This window comes from Oncorhynchus mykiss, chromosome 8 (assembly GCF_057628025.1).
Source record: "Oncorhynchus mykiss isolate SJ-2025 chromosome 8, ASM5762802v1, whole genome shotgun sequence".
In the NCBI taxonomy this organism is placed as follows: Eukaryota; Metazoa; Chordata; class Actinopteri; order Salmoniformes; family Salmonidae; genus Oncorhynchus; species Oncorhynchus mykiss.
The window spans coordinates 75,637,549-75,653,945 of record NC_143029.1 but is presented as its reverse complement, the minus strand read 5'-3'; the positions used below and the strand labels follow the sequence as shown (position 1 = coordinate 75,653,945).

The following is a 16,397-nucleotide window of genomic DNA, read 5'->3' as shown; positions in this document are numbered from 1 at the left end:
GTCAGGCTTCAAGTGGGGCCTACTTTTCTGTCATATAGTGTTGGATGAAGGCTAGGGTTATGTCAAGGGTGGAGGCCCTAACCGTAACCCTTGCTTCATCTCTAACTATCTTATACTAAACCTAACCCTAACCGTAACCCTCGCTTCATCTCTAACTCTAGCTGATACTAAACGTAGCCCTAACACTAACCTTCGCTTCATCTCTACCTCTAGCGTATACTAAACCTAGCCTCAACCCTAACCGTTGCTTCATCTCTAACTCTAGCGTATACTAAACCTAGCCCTTAAACCTAACCCTCGCTTTATCTCTAACTCTAGTTTATACTAAACCTAGCCCTGAACCTAACCCTCGCCTCATCTCTAACTCTAATTTATACTAAACCTAGCCCTAACCCTAACCCTCGCTTCATGTCTAACTCCAGCTTATACTAAACCTAGCCTCAACCCTAACCCTCGCTTCATCTCTAACTCTAGCTTATACTAAACCTAGCCTCAACCCTAACCCTCGCTTCATCTCTAACTCTAGCTTATACTAAACGTAGCCCTAATCTTAACCCTTGCTTCATCTCTAACTCTAGCTATTACTAAACCTAGCCTCAACCCTAACCGTCCCTTCATCTCTAACTCTAGCTGATACTAAACCTAGCCCTAACCCTTGCTTCATCTCTACCTCTAGCGTATACTAAACCTAGTCTCAACCCTAACCGTCGCTTCATCTCTAACTCTAGCTGATACTAAACCTAGCCCTAACCCTTGCTTCATCTCTACCTCTAGCGTATACTAAACCTAGCCCTAACCCTATCCCTAATCCTTGCTTCATTTCTAACTCCAGCTAATACTAAACCTAGCCCTAACCCTCTCTTCATCTCTAACTCTAGCTTATACTGAACCTAGCCCTAACCCTCGCTTCATCTCTAACTCTAGTTTATACTAAACGTAGCCCTAATCTTAACCCTACTTTCATCTCTATCTCTAGCTATTAGTAAACCTAGCCTCAACCCTAACCCTCGCTTCATCTCTAACTCTAGCTTATACTAAACCTAGCCCTAACCCTCGATTCATCTCTAACTCTAGCTGATACTAAACCTAGCCCTAACCCGTGCTTCATCTCTACCTCTACCGCATACTAAACCTAGTCTCAACCCTAACCCTCACTTCATCTCTAAATCTAGTTTATACTAAACCTAGCCCTAAACCTAACGCTCGCTTCATCTCTAACTCTAGCGTATACTAAACCTAGTCTCAACCCTAACCGTTGCTTCATCTCTAACTCTAGTTTATACTAAACCTAGCCCTAACCCTAACCCTCGCTTTATCTCTAACTCTAGCTTATTCTAAACCTAGCCCTAAACCTAACCCTTGCTTCATCTCTAACTCTAGCGTATACTAAACCTAGTCTCAACCCTAACCGTTGCTTCATCTCTAACTCTAGTTTATACTAAACCTAGCCCTAACCCTAACCCTTGCTTCATCTCTAACTCTAGCTTATAATAATCCTAGCCATAACCCTATCCCTAATCCTTGCTTAATTTCTAACTCCAGCTAATCCTAACCTAGCATTAAACCTAACCCTCGCTTCATCTCTAACTCTAGCTTATACTAAACCTAGCCCTAACCCTAACCCTTGCTTCATCTCTAACTCTAGCTTATAATAAACCTAGCCCTAACCCTATCCCTAATCCTTGCTTAATTTCTAACTCCAGCTAATCCTAACCTAGCCCTAACCCTAACCCTTGCTTCATCTCTAACTCTAGCTTATACTAAACCTAGCCCTAATCCTAACCCTCGCATCATCTCTAACTCTAGCTGATACTAAACCTAGCCTCAACCCTCACTTCATCTCTAACTCTAGTTTAAACTTAAGCTAGCCCTAACCCTCGCTTCATCTCTAACTATCTTATACAAAACCTAGCCCTAACCCTAACCCTCGCTTCATCTCTAACTCTAGTTTATACTAAACCTAGCCCTAGCCCTAACCCCAACCCTCACTTCATCTCTACCTCTAGCGTATACTAAACCTAGCCTCAACCTTAACCCTCACTTCATCTCTGAATCTAGCTGATATGAAACCTAGCCCTAAACCTTCGCTTTTTCTCTACCTCTAGCGTATACTAAACCTAGCCCTGACCCCAACCCTCGCTTCATCTCTAACTCTAGCTTATACTAAACCTAGCCCTAAACCTTCGCTTCATCTCTAACTCTAGCTTATACTAAACCTAGCCCTAAACCTAACCCTCGCTTCATCTCTAACTCTAGCTTATACTAAACCTAGCCCTGACCCTAACCCTCGCTTCATCTCTAACTCTAGCTTATACTAAACCTTAACCCTAACCCTCGCTTCATCTCTAACTCTAGCTTATACTAAATCTAGCCTCAACCCTAACCCTCGCTTCATCTCTAACTCTATCTTATACTAAACCTACCCTCAACCCTAACCCTAACACTCGTTTCTTTTCCACATCTAGGCTCAAACCTAACCCTCGCCATAACCCTATCCCTCATTTTTTGTCCACATCTCCGAGCCAAGATGTGGAGGGCTAGAGTTATGGCTAGATTTGGGTTGAGCCGGGATGTGGACATGAAGCTATGGTTAGGTTTACGGTTGAGTTTAGAGTTTGCCTGCCTGCCTGCCTGCCTGCCTGCCTGCCTGCCTGCCTGCCTGCCTGCCTGCCTGCCTGCCTGCCTGCCTGCCTGCCTGCCTGCCTGCCTGCCTTTCCCCCCGTTGACTGCAATGTATTGACATACGTGTCAATACAGTGACACTCACCTTTTCCCATTGACTGCAATTTATTGACATCAGATTGAATTGGTTGACACTTATCTTTCCCCATTGACTCCAATGTATTGACATAAACGACAACCCTGTGACACTCATCTTTTTCATTGAATGCAATGCATTGACATAATTGTCAACCCTGTGGCACTCATGTTTTCCCAATGACTGCAATGTATTGAGAAAAACATCAACCCAGTGGCATTTGGATGACGTTTTCAGGCTGATAATGGACTGTTCAGGCAGCATCAAAACTCATGATAATACATTTTTTCAGTCATGAATCAGTCCCTTTTATTAATTCCCATTGACTTTCAAGTTTTGTGATATGGATGTGTATGTAGTGTGCCGTGTGTTGCAGACCAATCAGTCACAGGAACTCGCTGGTCTCCTCTTCTGGGATCGGTTTCCCTCCAGATACAGCCTGTTCTACCGGTGATTACAGACCACAGGGAGTCGTGACTTTTTCAATGAAATATATTCAAAAACATATAGCCCAAGCACTTTTGTATGGAAAGAATGTACATTTCTCTGTAAAGAAAAAAAGATCACTTGGAAATTTGGACAGATTCCATTCCAGTTCCCCCCTCCCCCTCTCACCCACTTTTCTTTCTCTTTCCCTCTCCCCCAACCTTTCCTCCCCCTCTCCTTCTCTTCTTCCCTTCTCTCTGTCCTGTATGGCTTTCAGCAATGCGTTTCTCGCTGGCTGTTCCAATGCCTCTCACTAACTCTCTGCTTCGTCTGCATTTTTTAAGTCTCCAAAACCACACAAAACAAACCATAATTCCTTTTCTTTTTTTCCATTAATACTTGTTTTGACTCTGGCTCGTATTGAAATTTGATCAACAGCAAAATTAGAAAAACATCCACACAGCCTGGAGTACATAAGTCAGCTGTGAAAGCGCAATACATGATGCATGATGCACAAATATAGTGAATAGAAAACCCAATGTTTTCTGTTGGATGAGTTACAGCTTCACCTTGGCGCCTGGTTTATTTCAAACATATAAAAAATAAATCATAAAAGCATCAGAAGATGGAGAAGTTGGAACAAAGTAGATTGAATGCTTTCTTAAGAAGTTATTACAACTAAAGATATTTACACACCTCTAAAATAGGCAACATTTTACCTCTAGTGTCTAGAATGGATATACAGTATCAATGCCATACCATAGGTCAGTTGTTTTGATTTCTTCTCCATTGTAACTGATATGTCTGGTACTCCTTGCTCTAATTCTAGTGCTGCCAGTGATGCCTGGATATTAGTAGTTTCTAAAGGAAGTACTGAGGGTTTCTAGGCCTGCAGGAAAAACCTGTCGTCTGCCTGCAAATTAGCTTCACATGTGAAATACTATGCCACCTCACACAATGTTTGTAGTCAATGTCTGTGAGTGGGTTTGAGATAGGCAGTACTGTACATGTGTTGGTTGAGGGTTAAGATGGTCATAGTTCTCCCTCTCTAGTCTCAGTCTATGGGTCTGACCATCATGCGGACTCCCTTCATAGAGTAGAATCCTCCGCCGTAGTCCGCCCAGAAGATTCCGTCCTGAAACTTGCTGCGATAGACCCCACCGGAGTACCAAACACCGTTCAGATTGGCCTGGCCACAGGAGTTGTACCACCAGCCTCCCTTGTGGAAGTGTGCACAGTTACCTGCATCGAGAGAATATAAATAGTCCATTAAAAAATACCCATTCAGTTTGGCTCATATGCGTTCTTAAGGACCTACTGGATGTCTTAGGTGTTTAGTCAACAGTGCATCATTTGATTGATTGACCCACCTGAGAAGGCGTCCTTGTCTTGGTCCAGTGTGGTGAACTGCTTGCCGTTGTGGCTGCTGAGTGAGTCACCAGCATTTCCCTGATAGGTGCCCAGCCTCAGGCGGTAGCCCTCGCTCTCAGGCTCCAGGTGAAAGCTGCTGTACTCAGCATACACCTTCTTCCCCACCCAGTCCTCCAGCTCCACTAGAAGTCTGTAGTCAGACTGCTTCCCTAAGTTGTAGATCCCAAGCAACCCCAGCCAGTACTCACCGTCTATGTTGCCAAATCCATTCTGAGAAAGGAGGGGACAGAGATAAAAAAATAGTCATTGGTTTTGTAGTCAGAGTGGTTTAAAAAGAGGAATGTTAAAATAAGGAATACTGTAAATCAACTTTTGTCAAAAAGTACTTTTGGAAGACAAGACAAGTAATCTTGGCCAATCATTTAATTTACTTTTTGATTCTCCTGTAAGTTAGTATTAATCTTCCTTGGACATAATAATATATAAGACAAACAATCATTTGATATTCGCATTGAATTACTGTACTGTAATTAAAATTGGCTATACAGATGAAACTTAAGACATTGTGGAATCCATACTGGAAAATAATAAGCATCAATCTTAGAAATGGGGGCTTTCATTGTTCATATTTCAACCCCAAACAACTGTTGGAATCCCTGCTAATGGTGATGACACTGGCCCCCCTGTGTGTGCTGAAAAACCATGACCAATCTGTACCTGGCTGTTCTCCTCAGAGCACTTCAACACTAAATGGCTGTGGTCTGATTTGGTTTCTGATTGCGAATTAAGTAGTCCAGGCGGGAATTATGATTGTCCTGGGCCTCCACTACAGCTGTGTGTGTGTGTGTGTGTGTGTGTGTGTGTGTGTGTGTGTGTGTGTATCTGTCTGTGTGTGTGTGTGTGTGTGTATGTGTGTCTGTCTGTGTGTGTGTGCCTGTGTGTGTGTGTGTGTTCGCGTGTGTATGCATGCGTACGTGTTTATACAGTATGTGGTGGATTGGTGGTGGGAGATTGATTCACAACCACTCATCTATGTCGAGGAGAGTTATTAAGTTCCAGTTAAACATACGCTAGCTAGCCTGGCAGAGCTATATGGAACACTGAATCAAATCTTCAAGCAAGAAGCAAGGCCAACGCAGATACAGTTCATCCTTAAGATGTACTAGATGGATGTAGCTAGCAGAGCTGTGGTGGTTTGGAACGTAAATGTTGGAGATTGAGCGGTGGGACATACCTTCCTGCTGGGTCTTCCTATGTTTCATAGTGGCAATCTCAAACTTAATCTCTTCAGCATGAATACGCTGAAACACACATTATATTATATTATAAGTGAAAACACGAGGGGACCAGGCCTTGGAAAGGATCCCGAGACACCAGACCAGATGAGTTCCTTTGGATAGGTCATATAATGGCACCATTGTTGTCTCTGGCTTAAAGGTTTTGTAAGAAGAGATTGGACAAGCCGAGGTGTCTTTGTCATTGTCACCTTGTAGGCGTCCCAGTTCCTGAAGAAGTTGACGGAGCCATCCCTCCTGCTCTGGATGACAGTCCAGCCTCCGTTGTCCAGGCCCTGCTCACACCACACCTGCATGGGCCTCTCTGCCTCGTCAGGTTTCAGCAGGTACATACCGCTGGTGCTATGGCCAGCCTCCTGCGCCTGAAGACAGTCCCTGAAAGGACCTGGGGCAAGATGGATGGAGGGATGAAGGGAGAGATGGAGGAATGGGGAAGAGATGAAGGAACAGAGGGAGTGATGGAGGGATGTATCTGTTACAGACCTTTAATCACCAACCAGATGTAGGCAGCTAAACCAGTGAGTGTGTTTATTATTCTAGTTTACCTCTTACTACAGTTCATTTGTTATACAGAAAATGTGGACAGTTAAAAACAGTGACTCACTGGGCGCAGATGTCATTTTAACGTCTAGGTCTGATTTACATTTGGTTGAGTTGTCAATTAACGTGAGTTCAACGTGAAATCAGTCAAAATATTTAATCAGGATTTAGGTTCAACTTTGGGTGGAAAAAAATACTAAGTTCCTTTATGTTGATGACTTTTTGAAAATCCAATCAGTTTTCCACGTTGATTCAACATCACCTTGAATTTTTTTGTTGAAATGACGTGGAAACGATGTTGATTGAACCAGTTTTTGCCCAGTGGGTAAATTGTTTAATGTGAGATGAATATGTTCCTAGTTTATAGAGGAGTGTAGCTACTGTATTAGTCTGTATTAGACTGAGCAAGCAGTGGTGAAGTAAACCAGAAGTGCTGCTACTTTGTGGTTAGGGGAAGGAAACCATGTCATTCCATCCTGGCTTCTGTCCATGCTTAGCATGAGAGGGAGCAGTCCTGGAGAGGGTTTGCTTTCATACAGAGCTGCCTTCAAATCACACATGCTTTATTATTCTAAATGTGTCAGGAATTTTGGTTGATGAGTAGAATCGCACAGGCTTTTCCTTTCTCTTTTCTTTCTTCTGATTTTAGACAAGACCACATTTTTATTTCCATCTCGGTCTTTCTTTCTGGTGAGCAGCACCAAACCTAGTTCCAGCTGAACCTAGTTCCAGCTGATATGCAAATGTTTCATAATAAATACTCAGTCTAAGAAGAAAATGAACCTGCTGTTCCATTCATACACCCATTGGTCTGAGGTTGTGAGGTTCATTTAGAAATACCTGTTTTACCCTTGGCACCAACCACCCACCCACCCACCCACACATCCCACCAACCACCCAACCTATTAAATGACTCAATCAATCAGTTCCCTCACCCTCTGCGCTGAAGTTGCCCTGCGGAGCCGTCCGGAGCTCCAGGGTGCCTCCTGTGGGTGCCGGCCCCACTCGGGAGCCCCTGTCTCTGGGGAACGCCCGGCTATGGTCCCTCTGGATCTCATTGGTGAACCTTGGGATGCTAACCGGTATGTTCTCCGGCACTACCTGTACCAGCGGTGGACCCTGAGGAGGCTGCTCCTGCCGCCGGCCGTATACCTGTAGACAGCGCTCCTCCAGGGCACCAATCAGAACCGACTGGTTGTTGACCATGGCAGAGAGCGTGGCGTAGCGGACCTCCAGGTCGCGGTAGCGGGCGGCCAGACGTAGGGACTCTGCTGTGGCGTTGAGAATGCGTCCCTCCAGCTGAGCCAGCTCCAGAGAGTTGTCTCTCTTCCTGATGATCTCATGAAGCAGCTGCATGTAAAGCTGGGTCACCCTGGAGTTCATGTTCCTGCTCTCCTTCCTCAGCAGCTTCATCTCGTTCACCATGTTCCCGTCCACATCCACCACCAGCTTCAGGTTGTCCATCTCCCGTCTCTGTTTGGAGAGCAGGTCCCTCACTGACGCAACGTCCAGGCGGGTCACGCGATCCTTGTCCGTGTGTAGGCCCCGGCTGGCGCAGATGGGCCCTGTGATCTTCTGCTCAGGGACCAGGAAGGTGTACGAGCACTTTTTGGGTGGTTCTCCTGTGTCCTCTGGGGCCCTCCGTCTCCGGGTCAGAATGGGGGATCTGAGGCCCTCACTGCTGCCCCAGACAGACAGACCAAGCAGGACAAACAGACATAAAGCTCTGGGCCCCATGGTCAGTCTCTTGGTTACTCTTCTCTTCTTCCGTTCCTCTACAGCTGACGGCTGTGTCACTGTTGCACCTAAAACACAGACGGAAAGCGGGGCAATATGTGGTTGAATTCTTAGCAGTGGTGTGTGCAAGCATGCAGAAATATGTTATCACAGCTCCAATTCTGGCTTCAGTTCATTTACTCTTAGCTTCATGCTACTGAGCGTGTTTGGTTAGCTCCTGTTATCATCTCCCCTGCTTAATCAAGCTTCTCCAAAAGCTTCCAGGTTGTATCTTTAGATTTGAGAAAAGGGCTAAAGAAAACATTTGTATTATTATGTGGAGGGATACTGTTAGAAAAGGTCTGTACTCTTCCATAAAACAGTCTGAAAACCAAGTAGAGAATTTTTGTTTGGCATTAAAGGAAGGCAAACATGTAGCCCCAATTCTAAATAAAATATAAAGGTCTCGGAGAGACCTGTGCACCTCTTTGGCACCAGTTGGAGGACAATGATTGTTTCAGACTGACCCATTTTACTCTCATCCTATTTCATCTGGCTGGTCTAAATATGGAGACATTTGGTATCGGCTGAATTTGGTACAGAATTAAAGAGCTGGATGTGTGAGACTGTGAACATGAATCTCCTGGTTTATGAGTAATGTTTTCTGGGAATCTATTTTAAGAGGAGAGGCTCACATTTTTAACTTATTGGTCTTGACAAAGAATGGAGAGCAGGGAGGGGTGCTGTTAAAAAATGCATGTTAAGTGAAAGACCCCTCCTTTTCAATAGATAGCTTGGCTTGCCTCCGGGCATTCAGATTGCTAACAGCGGGCCAAACGTTAGACTGATGTTGCACTTCAGCCAAACCACAACTAGAATGGCGTATGCAGAGGATGTGGGCCAAAAAGGTTAAATAACCCTCAACCATCCAACACTTTTGACAGGCGCACATTATGACCTACTTCACATCAATAGGCTACCCATCAAAACAAATCCCCTGGATTCAAACATACTGAGGAAGCAAGGACTCACTGTCTCTTGAATGGAAAAAGCAGTGGGGGCACTCAATCATTTCTGCCTGCGGTCTTTCATGAAATATTCTAAGCTGCATTGAAGGTTCCAACAATACTTAATGGGAGGATGGTGGCAGTATTACCTAAACCAAAATGGCTGTGGTGACAAAATTGTTCCCTTTATCACTGTCAAGAGAGAGAAACATTGTTTTACTGCCTGGCTTTGGCAGTAGACAACATACATTTTCTTCATGTATTTACTATTGATTTAGTTATTTGTCATTACCAGTACAGCACTGGAAATCCATTCATTTCCTTTGTGTCAAAAACACCCAAATACAGACTAACAGATTAAAAATAGTTTTAAGGAAAGTTGGAGGAGAGATTTTGAAAGAGATATTAGAATTTGAGACTTGTTTCTTGAGCATAAGCCATCAGCTGTCTCTCTCCTTCTTTTAGTAAAAACACTCATTCATAATCACTCTCAATAATTTGGCTTCAGGGATTGACCCTTCTTAAAAGTTAGTCCCAAACCCCAATTACAGACTCAGATAAGTGACAATGTTTACACAAAAGGCTCAGTATGAGAATCACAGGACTATTAATCTAATAGTGGGTTATTACTGCTATATGTGTCTGTCGCTAACAGCCTAGGCCTGCTGGTCTTCATCAAGTCAGCCACAGTCAGAGCATTACATTTTTAATTGACTTATAAAAAAAGGATCCAAAGTACATTTTCCTACTCAGGCAGAGCCAGACCAATAGCTCATCAATATTAATGGGGCGGTTTGCATCCAGACAGGTCAAACTTGCGGTGACTGTCCTACAGTACAGTAGGCTAGCAGAGGACAGTGCCAGTCTTTGGGGTAAATGCCCTCCAGTGCCAGCGGGTCACTGGCTGTTCTGTTGTGACTCAAGTGTGTCTGTCCATTCACTGGCAGGCCCAGGGGGGATGTTTGCTCAGCCTTTTTTCCCCTACCTTGTGTCTGTCTAATAGCTGACGCTTGTAAGTTAATAAACCATTGATAACAGTTAATACACCTTTAACAGCAGCTACTAAAGAGGTAATAAACAGAAAATAAATTAGCACACGAGTGTATTACAATAAATAAATGAACAATTCATTGTGGTGAATGGTGCCAGTTCTGGGAGGCTTCTTTTAAAGTACAAGCCCTTTGTAATGACATTTCTACAAAATAAACTACTTAAATATAATAGACCGCAATTTGGTAATCACAGAAAATAAACAACCATGTACCCATGGCGATGACAAATAAGATCTACAAACTATCTCTGGTCTGAACAATACCGGAACTGGAATTTGCCATTGAGGCATCTGTTGAACAAAGTTTAAGAAAAGAAACACAGGACAGTATAGGCCACAGGAAAATAAAAGTGTGTACACACCTGTAGCTATGTGTGAAGACAGCCTGTGCGTCTCAACGTTGTTTGCTTCTTCTGCTGGTGCTTGTCAGAGGCTTGTGGGGGCCGATGTCTCAGTCTCAGTTGTGGCTCCTGTATAGCGGCATGCTCTTCACTCTCCTGCCTTCTCCTTAGTACTGGTCTCTCTGTCTCTCTCTCTCTCTGGCCTCACAAACTGGTTAGTGAATGTCTGTGCAGACACACACACACACACACTCACAGTAGGATGGAGGCTGGTCCAGAAAGTTTGAGCTAGCCTGGGGGGATGGTGAGTTTTTCCCTCTGGAGTGGTAGGTTGTACTGCCTACTCCCTCTGTCATAGTGCTCCTAAAGAATAACATAACTCCTCCTATTATAAGGTTCCAATTGCTAATGAAAGAAAAAAAGAAAAAGAGCAAAATCCACTAAGCCTGGGTGCCTGGAATTGGTGTGTGGTGATGACACCCACTCAGGATCACACACACATACTCACTCTTGCCATTGCAGCTTAGAGCATGGAATATGTCTCACTCACACAAACTCTCTCTCAGTCAGGCATAAACATTCAATCTGGTGGTTAAACTAGGAAACTTTCCCATATACGCCATACACACACTTGTTATTAACAACTCTCAATCAATTTTATTTTAGCAAAGCTCTTTGAACATTTCTCTCTCATACATACTCCATCTCTGTCAAAAACACTGGTCCTAGAAGTCCTCTTAGAAGAACCGATCTTAGGGATATTGGCAGCTGTGTTTATTTGGCTACGGACACAACATGTGGAGGTCTTAGCAGACAAAGACGTCTTTAGACAAAATGTTTGGGACGTAAATCCCAAGGGAGGAAATCATTTTGAGTGTGGGAGAAGGGTATCACTTGGAAGATACTGGGATGGGGGACTATTAAACTTTCTTGACTGCGTGTGTGTTTGTATGTTTTAGTTTCTCTCAAAGGTGGTCGTTTGAACATAAAAAGAGGTCTCTAAATAAATTATATCAGAATGAAGAAGCACTTAACTCTGGAGAAAAGGTCCCTTATGAATGTGAAGGACACACACGAAGCATGTAGCATTTATTTATTATATATATTTTTTTACTTAACTAGGCAAGTCAGTTAAGAACAAATTATTATTTACAATGACGGCCTAGCCCGGCCAAACCCAGACGACGCTGGGCCAATTGTGCGCTGCCCAATGGAACTCCCAATCAAGGCAGGTTGTGATACAGCCTAGCAATTGATTTCATGCTTTCTCCACCCCTCAAAACTCTTCAAGGAACCTGTTACAAATCACATGCACAGGTTATATTTTATTATTGTGCCATAGTCCTCAATAAAAAAGTAAAGTCAGGAATTATAATCAATGAAATAGATTGTTCTGTCGGATTTAGACACTGTACTTTTTTAGAAATTGTGTTTTATATTTTTATTTAACCTTTAATTAACTAGACAAGTCAGTTAATAAGAACAAATTATTATTTACAATGACGGCCTTGTGCACCGCCCTATGGGACTCCCAATCACGGCAGGATGTGATACAGCCTAGATGTGATACTGATTTTTTACATTTTTATTTTATTTCACCTTTATTTAACCAGGTAGGCTAGTTGAGAACAAGTTCTCATTTACAACTGCGACCTGGCCAAGATAAAGCATAGCAGTGTGAACAGACAACACAGAGTTACACATGGAGTAAACAATTAACAAGTCAATAACACAGTAGAAAAAAAAGAGAAAAAAAAGAGAGTCTATATACATTGTGTGCAAAAGGCATGAGGAGGTAGGCAAATAATTACAATTTTGCAGATTAACACTGGAGTGATAAATTATCAGATGGTCATGTACAGGTAGAGATACTGGTGTGCAAAAGAGAAGAAAAGTAAATAAATATAAACAGTATGGGGATGAGGTAGGTAAATTGGGTGGGCTATTTACCGATAGACTATGTACAGCTGCAGCGATCGGTTAGCTGCTCAGATAGCAGATGTTTGAAGTTGGTGAGGGAGATAAAAGTCTCCAACTTCAGCGATTTTTGCAATTCGTTCCAGTCACAGGCAGCAGAGAACTGGAATGAAAGGCGGCCAAATGAGGTGTTGGCTTTAGGGATGATCAGTGAGATACACCTGCTGGAGCGCGTGCTACGGGTGGGTGTTGCCATCGTGACCAGGGAACTGAGATAAGGCGGAGCTTTACCTAGCATGGACTTGTAGATGACCTGGAGCCAGTGGGTCTGGCGACGAATATGTAGCGAGGGCCAGACGACTAGAGCATACAGGTCGCAGTGGTGGGTGGTATAAGGTGCTTTAGTAACAAAATGGATGGCACTGTGATAAACTGCATCCAGTTTGCTGAGTAGAGTATTGGAAGCTATTTTGTAGATGACATCGCCGAAGTCGAGGATCGGTAGGATAGTCAGTTTTACTAGGGTAAGTTTGGCGGCGTGAGTGAAGGAGGCTTTGTTGCGGAATAGAAAGCCGACTCTAGATTTGATTTTAGATTGGAGATGTTTGATATGAGTCTGGAAGGAGAGTTTACAGTCTAGCCAGACACCTAGGTACTTATAGATGTCCACATATTCTAGGTCGGAACCATCCGATGATGCTAGTCGGGCGTGCGGGTGCAGGCAGCGAACGGTTGAAAAGCATGCATTTGGTTTTTACTAGCGTTTAAGAGCAGTTGGAGGCCACGGAAGGAGTGTTGTATGGCGTAGAAGCTCATTTGGAGGTTAGATAGCACTGTGTCCAAGGAAGGGCCGGAAGTATACAGAATGGTGTCGTCTGCGTAGAGGTGGATCAGGGAATCTGTGGCACCCCCATAGAGACTGCCAGAGGACCGGACAACATGCCCTCCGATTTGACACACTGAACTCTGTCTGCAAAGTAGTTGGTGAACCAGGCAAGGCAGTCGTTAGAAAAACCGAGGCTACTGAGTCTGCCGATAAGAATATGGTGATTGACAGAGTCGAAAGCCTTGGCCAGGTCGATGAAGACGGCTGCACAGTACTGTCTTTTATCGATGGCGGTTATGATATTGTTTAGTACCTTGAGCGTGGCTGAGGTGCACCAGTGACCGGCTCGGAAACCAGATTGCACAGTGGAGAAGGTACGGTGGGATTCGAGATGGTAAGTGACATGTTTGTTGACTTGGCTTTCAAAGACCTTAGCTAGGCAGGGCAGGATGGATATAGGTCTGTAACAGTTGGGGTCCAGGGTGTCTCCCCCTTTGAAGAGGGGGATGACTGCGGCAGCTTTCCCATCCTTGGGGATCTCAGACGATATGAAAGAGAGGTTGAACAGGCTGGTAATAGGGGTTGCGACAATGGCGGCGGGTAGTTTCAGAAATAGAGGGTCCAGATTGTCAAGCCCAGCTGATTTGTACAGGTCCAGGTTTTGCAGCTCTTTCAGAACATCTGCTATCTGGATTTGGGTAAAGGAGAACCTGGAGAGGCTTGGGCGAGTAGCTGCGGGGGGGGGGGGGGCTGTTGGCCGAGGTTGGAGTAGCCAGGAGGAAGGCATGGCCAGCCGTTGAGAAATGCTTGTTGAAGTTTTTGATAATCATGGATTTATCGGTGGTGACTGTGTTACCTAGCCTCAGTGCAGTGGGCAGCTGGGAGGAGGTGCTCTTGTTCTCCATGGACTTTACAGTGTCCCAGAACTTTTTGGAGTTAGAGCTACAGGATGCAAATTTCTGCCTGAAGAAGCTGGCCTTGGCTTTCCTGACTGACTGCGTGTATTGGTTCCTGACTTCCCTGAACAGTTGCATATCGCGGGGACTATTCGATGCTATTGCAGTCCGCCACAGGATGTTTTTGTGCTGGTCGAGGGCAGTCAGGTCTGGAGTGAACCAGTTCTTAGTTCTGCATTTTTTGAACGGAGCATGCTTATCTAAAATGGTGAGGAAGTTACTTTTAAAGAATGACCAGCCATCCTCAACTGACGGGATGAGGTCAATATCCTTCCAGGATACCCGGGCCAGGTCGATTAGAAAGGCCTGCTCGCAGAAGTGTTTTAGGGAGCGTTTGACAGTGATGAGGGTTGGTCGTTTGACTGCGGATCTGTAGCAGATACAGGCAATGAGGCAGTGATCGCTGAGATCCTGGTTGAAGACAGCGGAGGTGTATTTGGAGGGCCAGTTGGTCAGGATGACATCTATGAGGGTGCCCTTGTTTACAGATTTAGGGTTGTACCTGGTGGGTTCCTTGATGATTTGTGTGAGATTGAGGGCATCTAGCTTAGATTGTAGGACTGCCGGGGGGGTTAAGCATATCCCAGTTTAGGTCACCTAACAGAATAAACTCTGACGCTAGATGGGGGGCGGTCAATTCACAAATGGTGTCCAGGGCACAGCTGGGAGCTGAGGGGGGTCGGTAGCAGGCGGCAACAGTGAGAGACTTATTTCTGGAGAGAGTAATTTTTAAAATTAGTAGTTCGAACTGTTTGGGTATGGACCTGGAAAGTATGACATTACTTTGCAGGCTATCTCTGCAGTAGACTGCAACTCCTCCCCCTTTGGCAGTTCTATCTTGACGGAAAATGTTATAGTTGGGTATGGAAATCTCAGAATTTTTGGTGGCCTTCCTAAGCCAGGATTCAGACAAGGCAAGGACATCAGGGTTAGCAGAGTGTGCTAAAGCAGTGAGTAAAACAAACTTAGGGAGGAGGCTTCTGATGTTGACATGCATGAAACCAAGGTTTTTTCGATCACAGATGTCAACGAATGAGGGTGCCTGGGGACATGCAGGGCCTGGGTTTACCTCCACATCACCCGCGGAACAGAGGAGGAGTAGGATGAGGGTGCGGCTAAAGGCTATCAAAACTGGTCGCCTAGAGCGTTGGGGACAAAGAATAAAAGGACCAGATTTCTGGGCATGGTAGAATATATTCAGGGCATAATGCGCAGACAGAGGTATGGTGGGGTGCGGGTACAGCGAAGGTAAGCCCAGGCACTGGGTGATGATAAGAGAGGTTGTATCTCTGGACATGCTGGTTGTAATGGGTGAGGTCACTGCATGTGTGGGAGGTGGGACAAAGGAGGTATCAGAGGTATGAAGAGTGGAACTAGGGGCTCCATTGTAAACTAAAACAATGATAACTAACCTGAACAACAGTATACAAGGCATATTGACATTTGAGAGAGACATACAGCGAGGCATACAGTAATCGCAGGTGTTGATTGGGAGAGCTAGCTAAAACAGCAGGTGAGACAAGGCAGAGAGGGTCGGATTAACTACACACAGAGCCTGAGTGCGGCTGGGGCCGACAGATAAAAACATAAACAGAATGGAGTACCGTGATTAATGGACAGTCCAGCAGGCATCAGCTATGTAGCCAAGTGATCAGTGTCCAGCAGGCATCAGCTATGTAGCCAAGTTTACAGCAAGGATCCGGTGGAGTATTGGTCTCTAGCCGTGTATGAGTGGGGTTCGGGTGAACAGCTGAGTAGGCCGGGAAGTGGGCCTCAGGGATAGCTTCGGTACTGCGTGCAAGCTAGCTGTGAAGATCAGAAGTAGTGGTCCAGGGATTACGGCAGGAATCCGGCGTTGTTGTGGAGAGACAGTTATCCAGGCTAAAAAAAAAATGGCTGGCTGTGCAGAAGGTAAAAGCCGCTAGCAGTGGCTAACAATGACTAAATAGCTTGTAGCTAGTTCGCTTCTGGAGGTTCTTGAATGTGTTCTAAACATTTAAAATAATAGCGATTCCGTATTATTGGATCACATTGGGTGATCCAGAGGTACATCTGAATTTTATTTTGCTTCTTTATAGAACCTTTTCCTCCAGTCTATACAAGTATGGATCAATCACAAGGAAAGGTTTTAAATAATTATAAATGCTTTTAATGTCCAAGAAACAGCAAGTGAAAGCCAAACTGAGTGATCTT

General features: G+C 44.6%; 1 protein-coding gene across 2 annotated transcripts; it reads right to left on the bottom strand.

Moving 5' to 3' along the window:
• Positions 1-3,236: 3,236 nt before the first annotated feature.
• On the bottom strand, positions 3,237-11,017 carry LOC110530531 (angiopoietin-related protein 1). 2 transcript variants are annotated; one of them, XM_090182593.1, is made up of 6 exons: positions 10,527-10,728; positions 9,263-9,305; positions 7,326-8,195; positions 6,042-6,235; positions 4,555-4,825; positions 3,237-4,426 (listed from the first exon to the last, which is right to left on the bottom strand). In XM_090182593.1, the coding sequence occupies exons 3-6, from the start codon at positions 8,125-8,127 to the stop codon at positions 4,239-4,241; spliced, it is 1,455 nt and encodes a 484-aa protein (XP_090038719.1). In that variant the 5' UTR covers positions 8,128-8,195; positions 9,263-9,305; positions 10,527-10,728; the 3' UTR covers positions 3,237-4,238. The 2 variants fall into 2 exon arrangements, with proteins under 2 accessions (XP_090038719.1, XP_021469368.2); XM_021613693.3 differs by lacking the exon at positions 9,263-9,305 and having other exon boundaries at positions 10,527-11,017.
• Between the last annotated feature and the right edge of the window lie 5,380 nt (positions 11,018-16,397).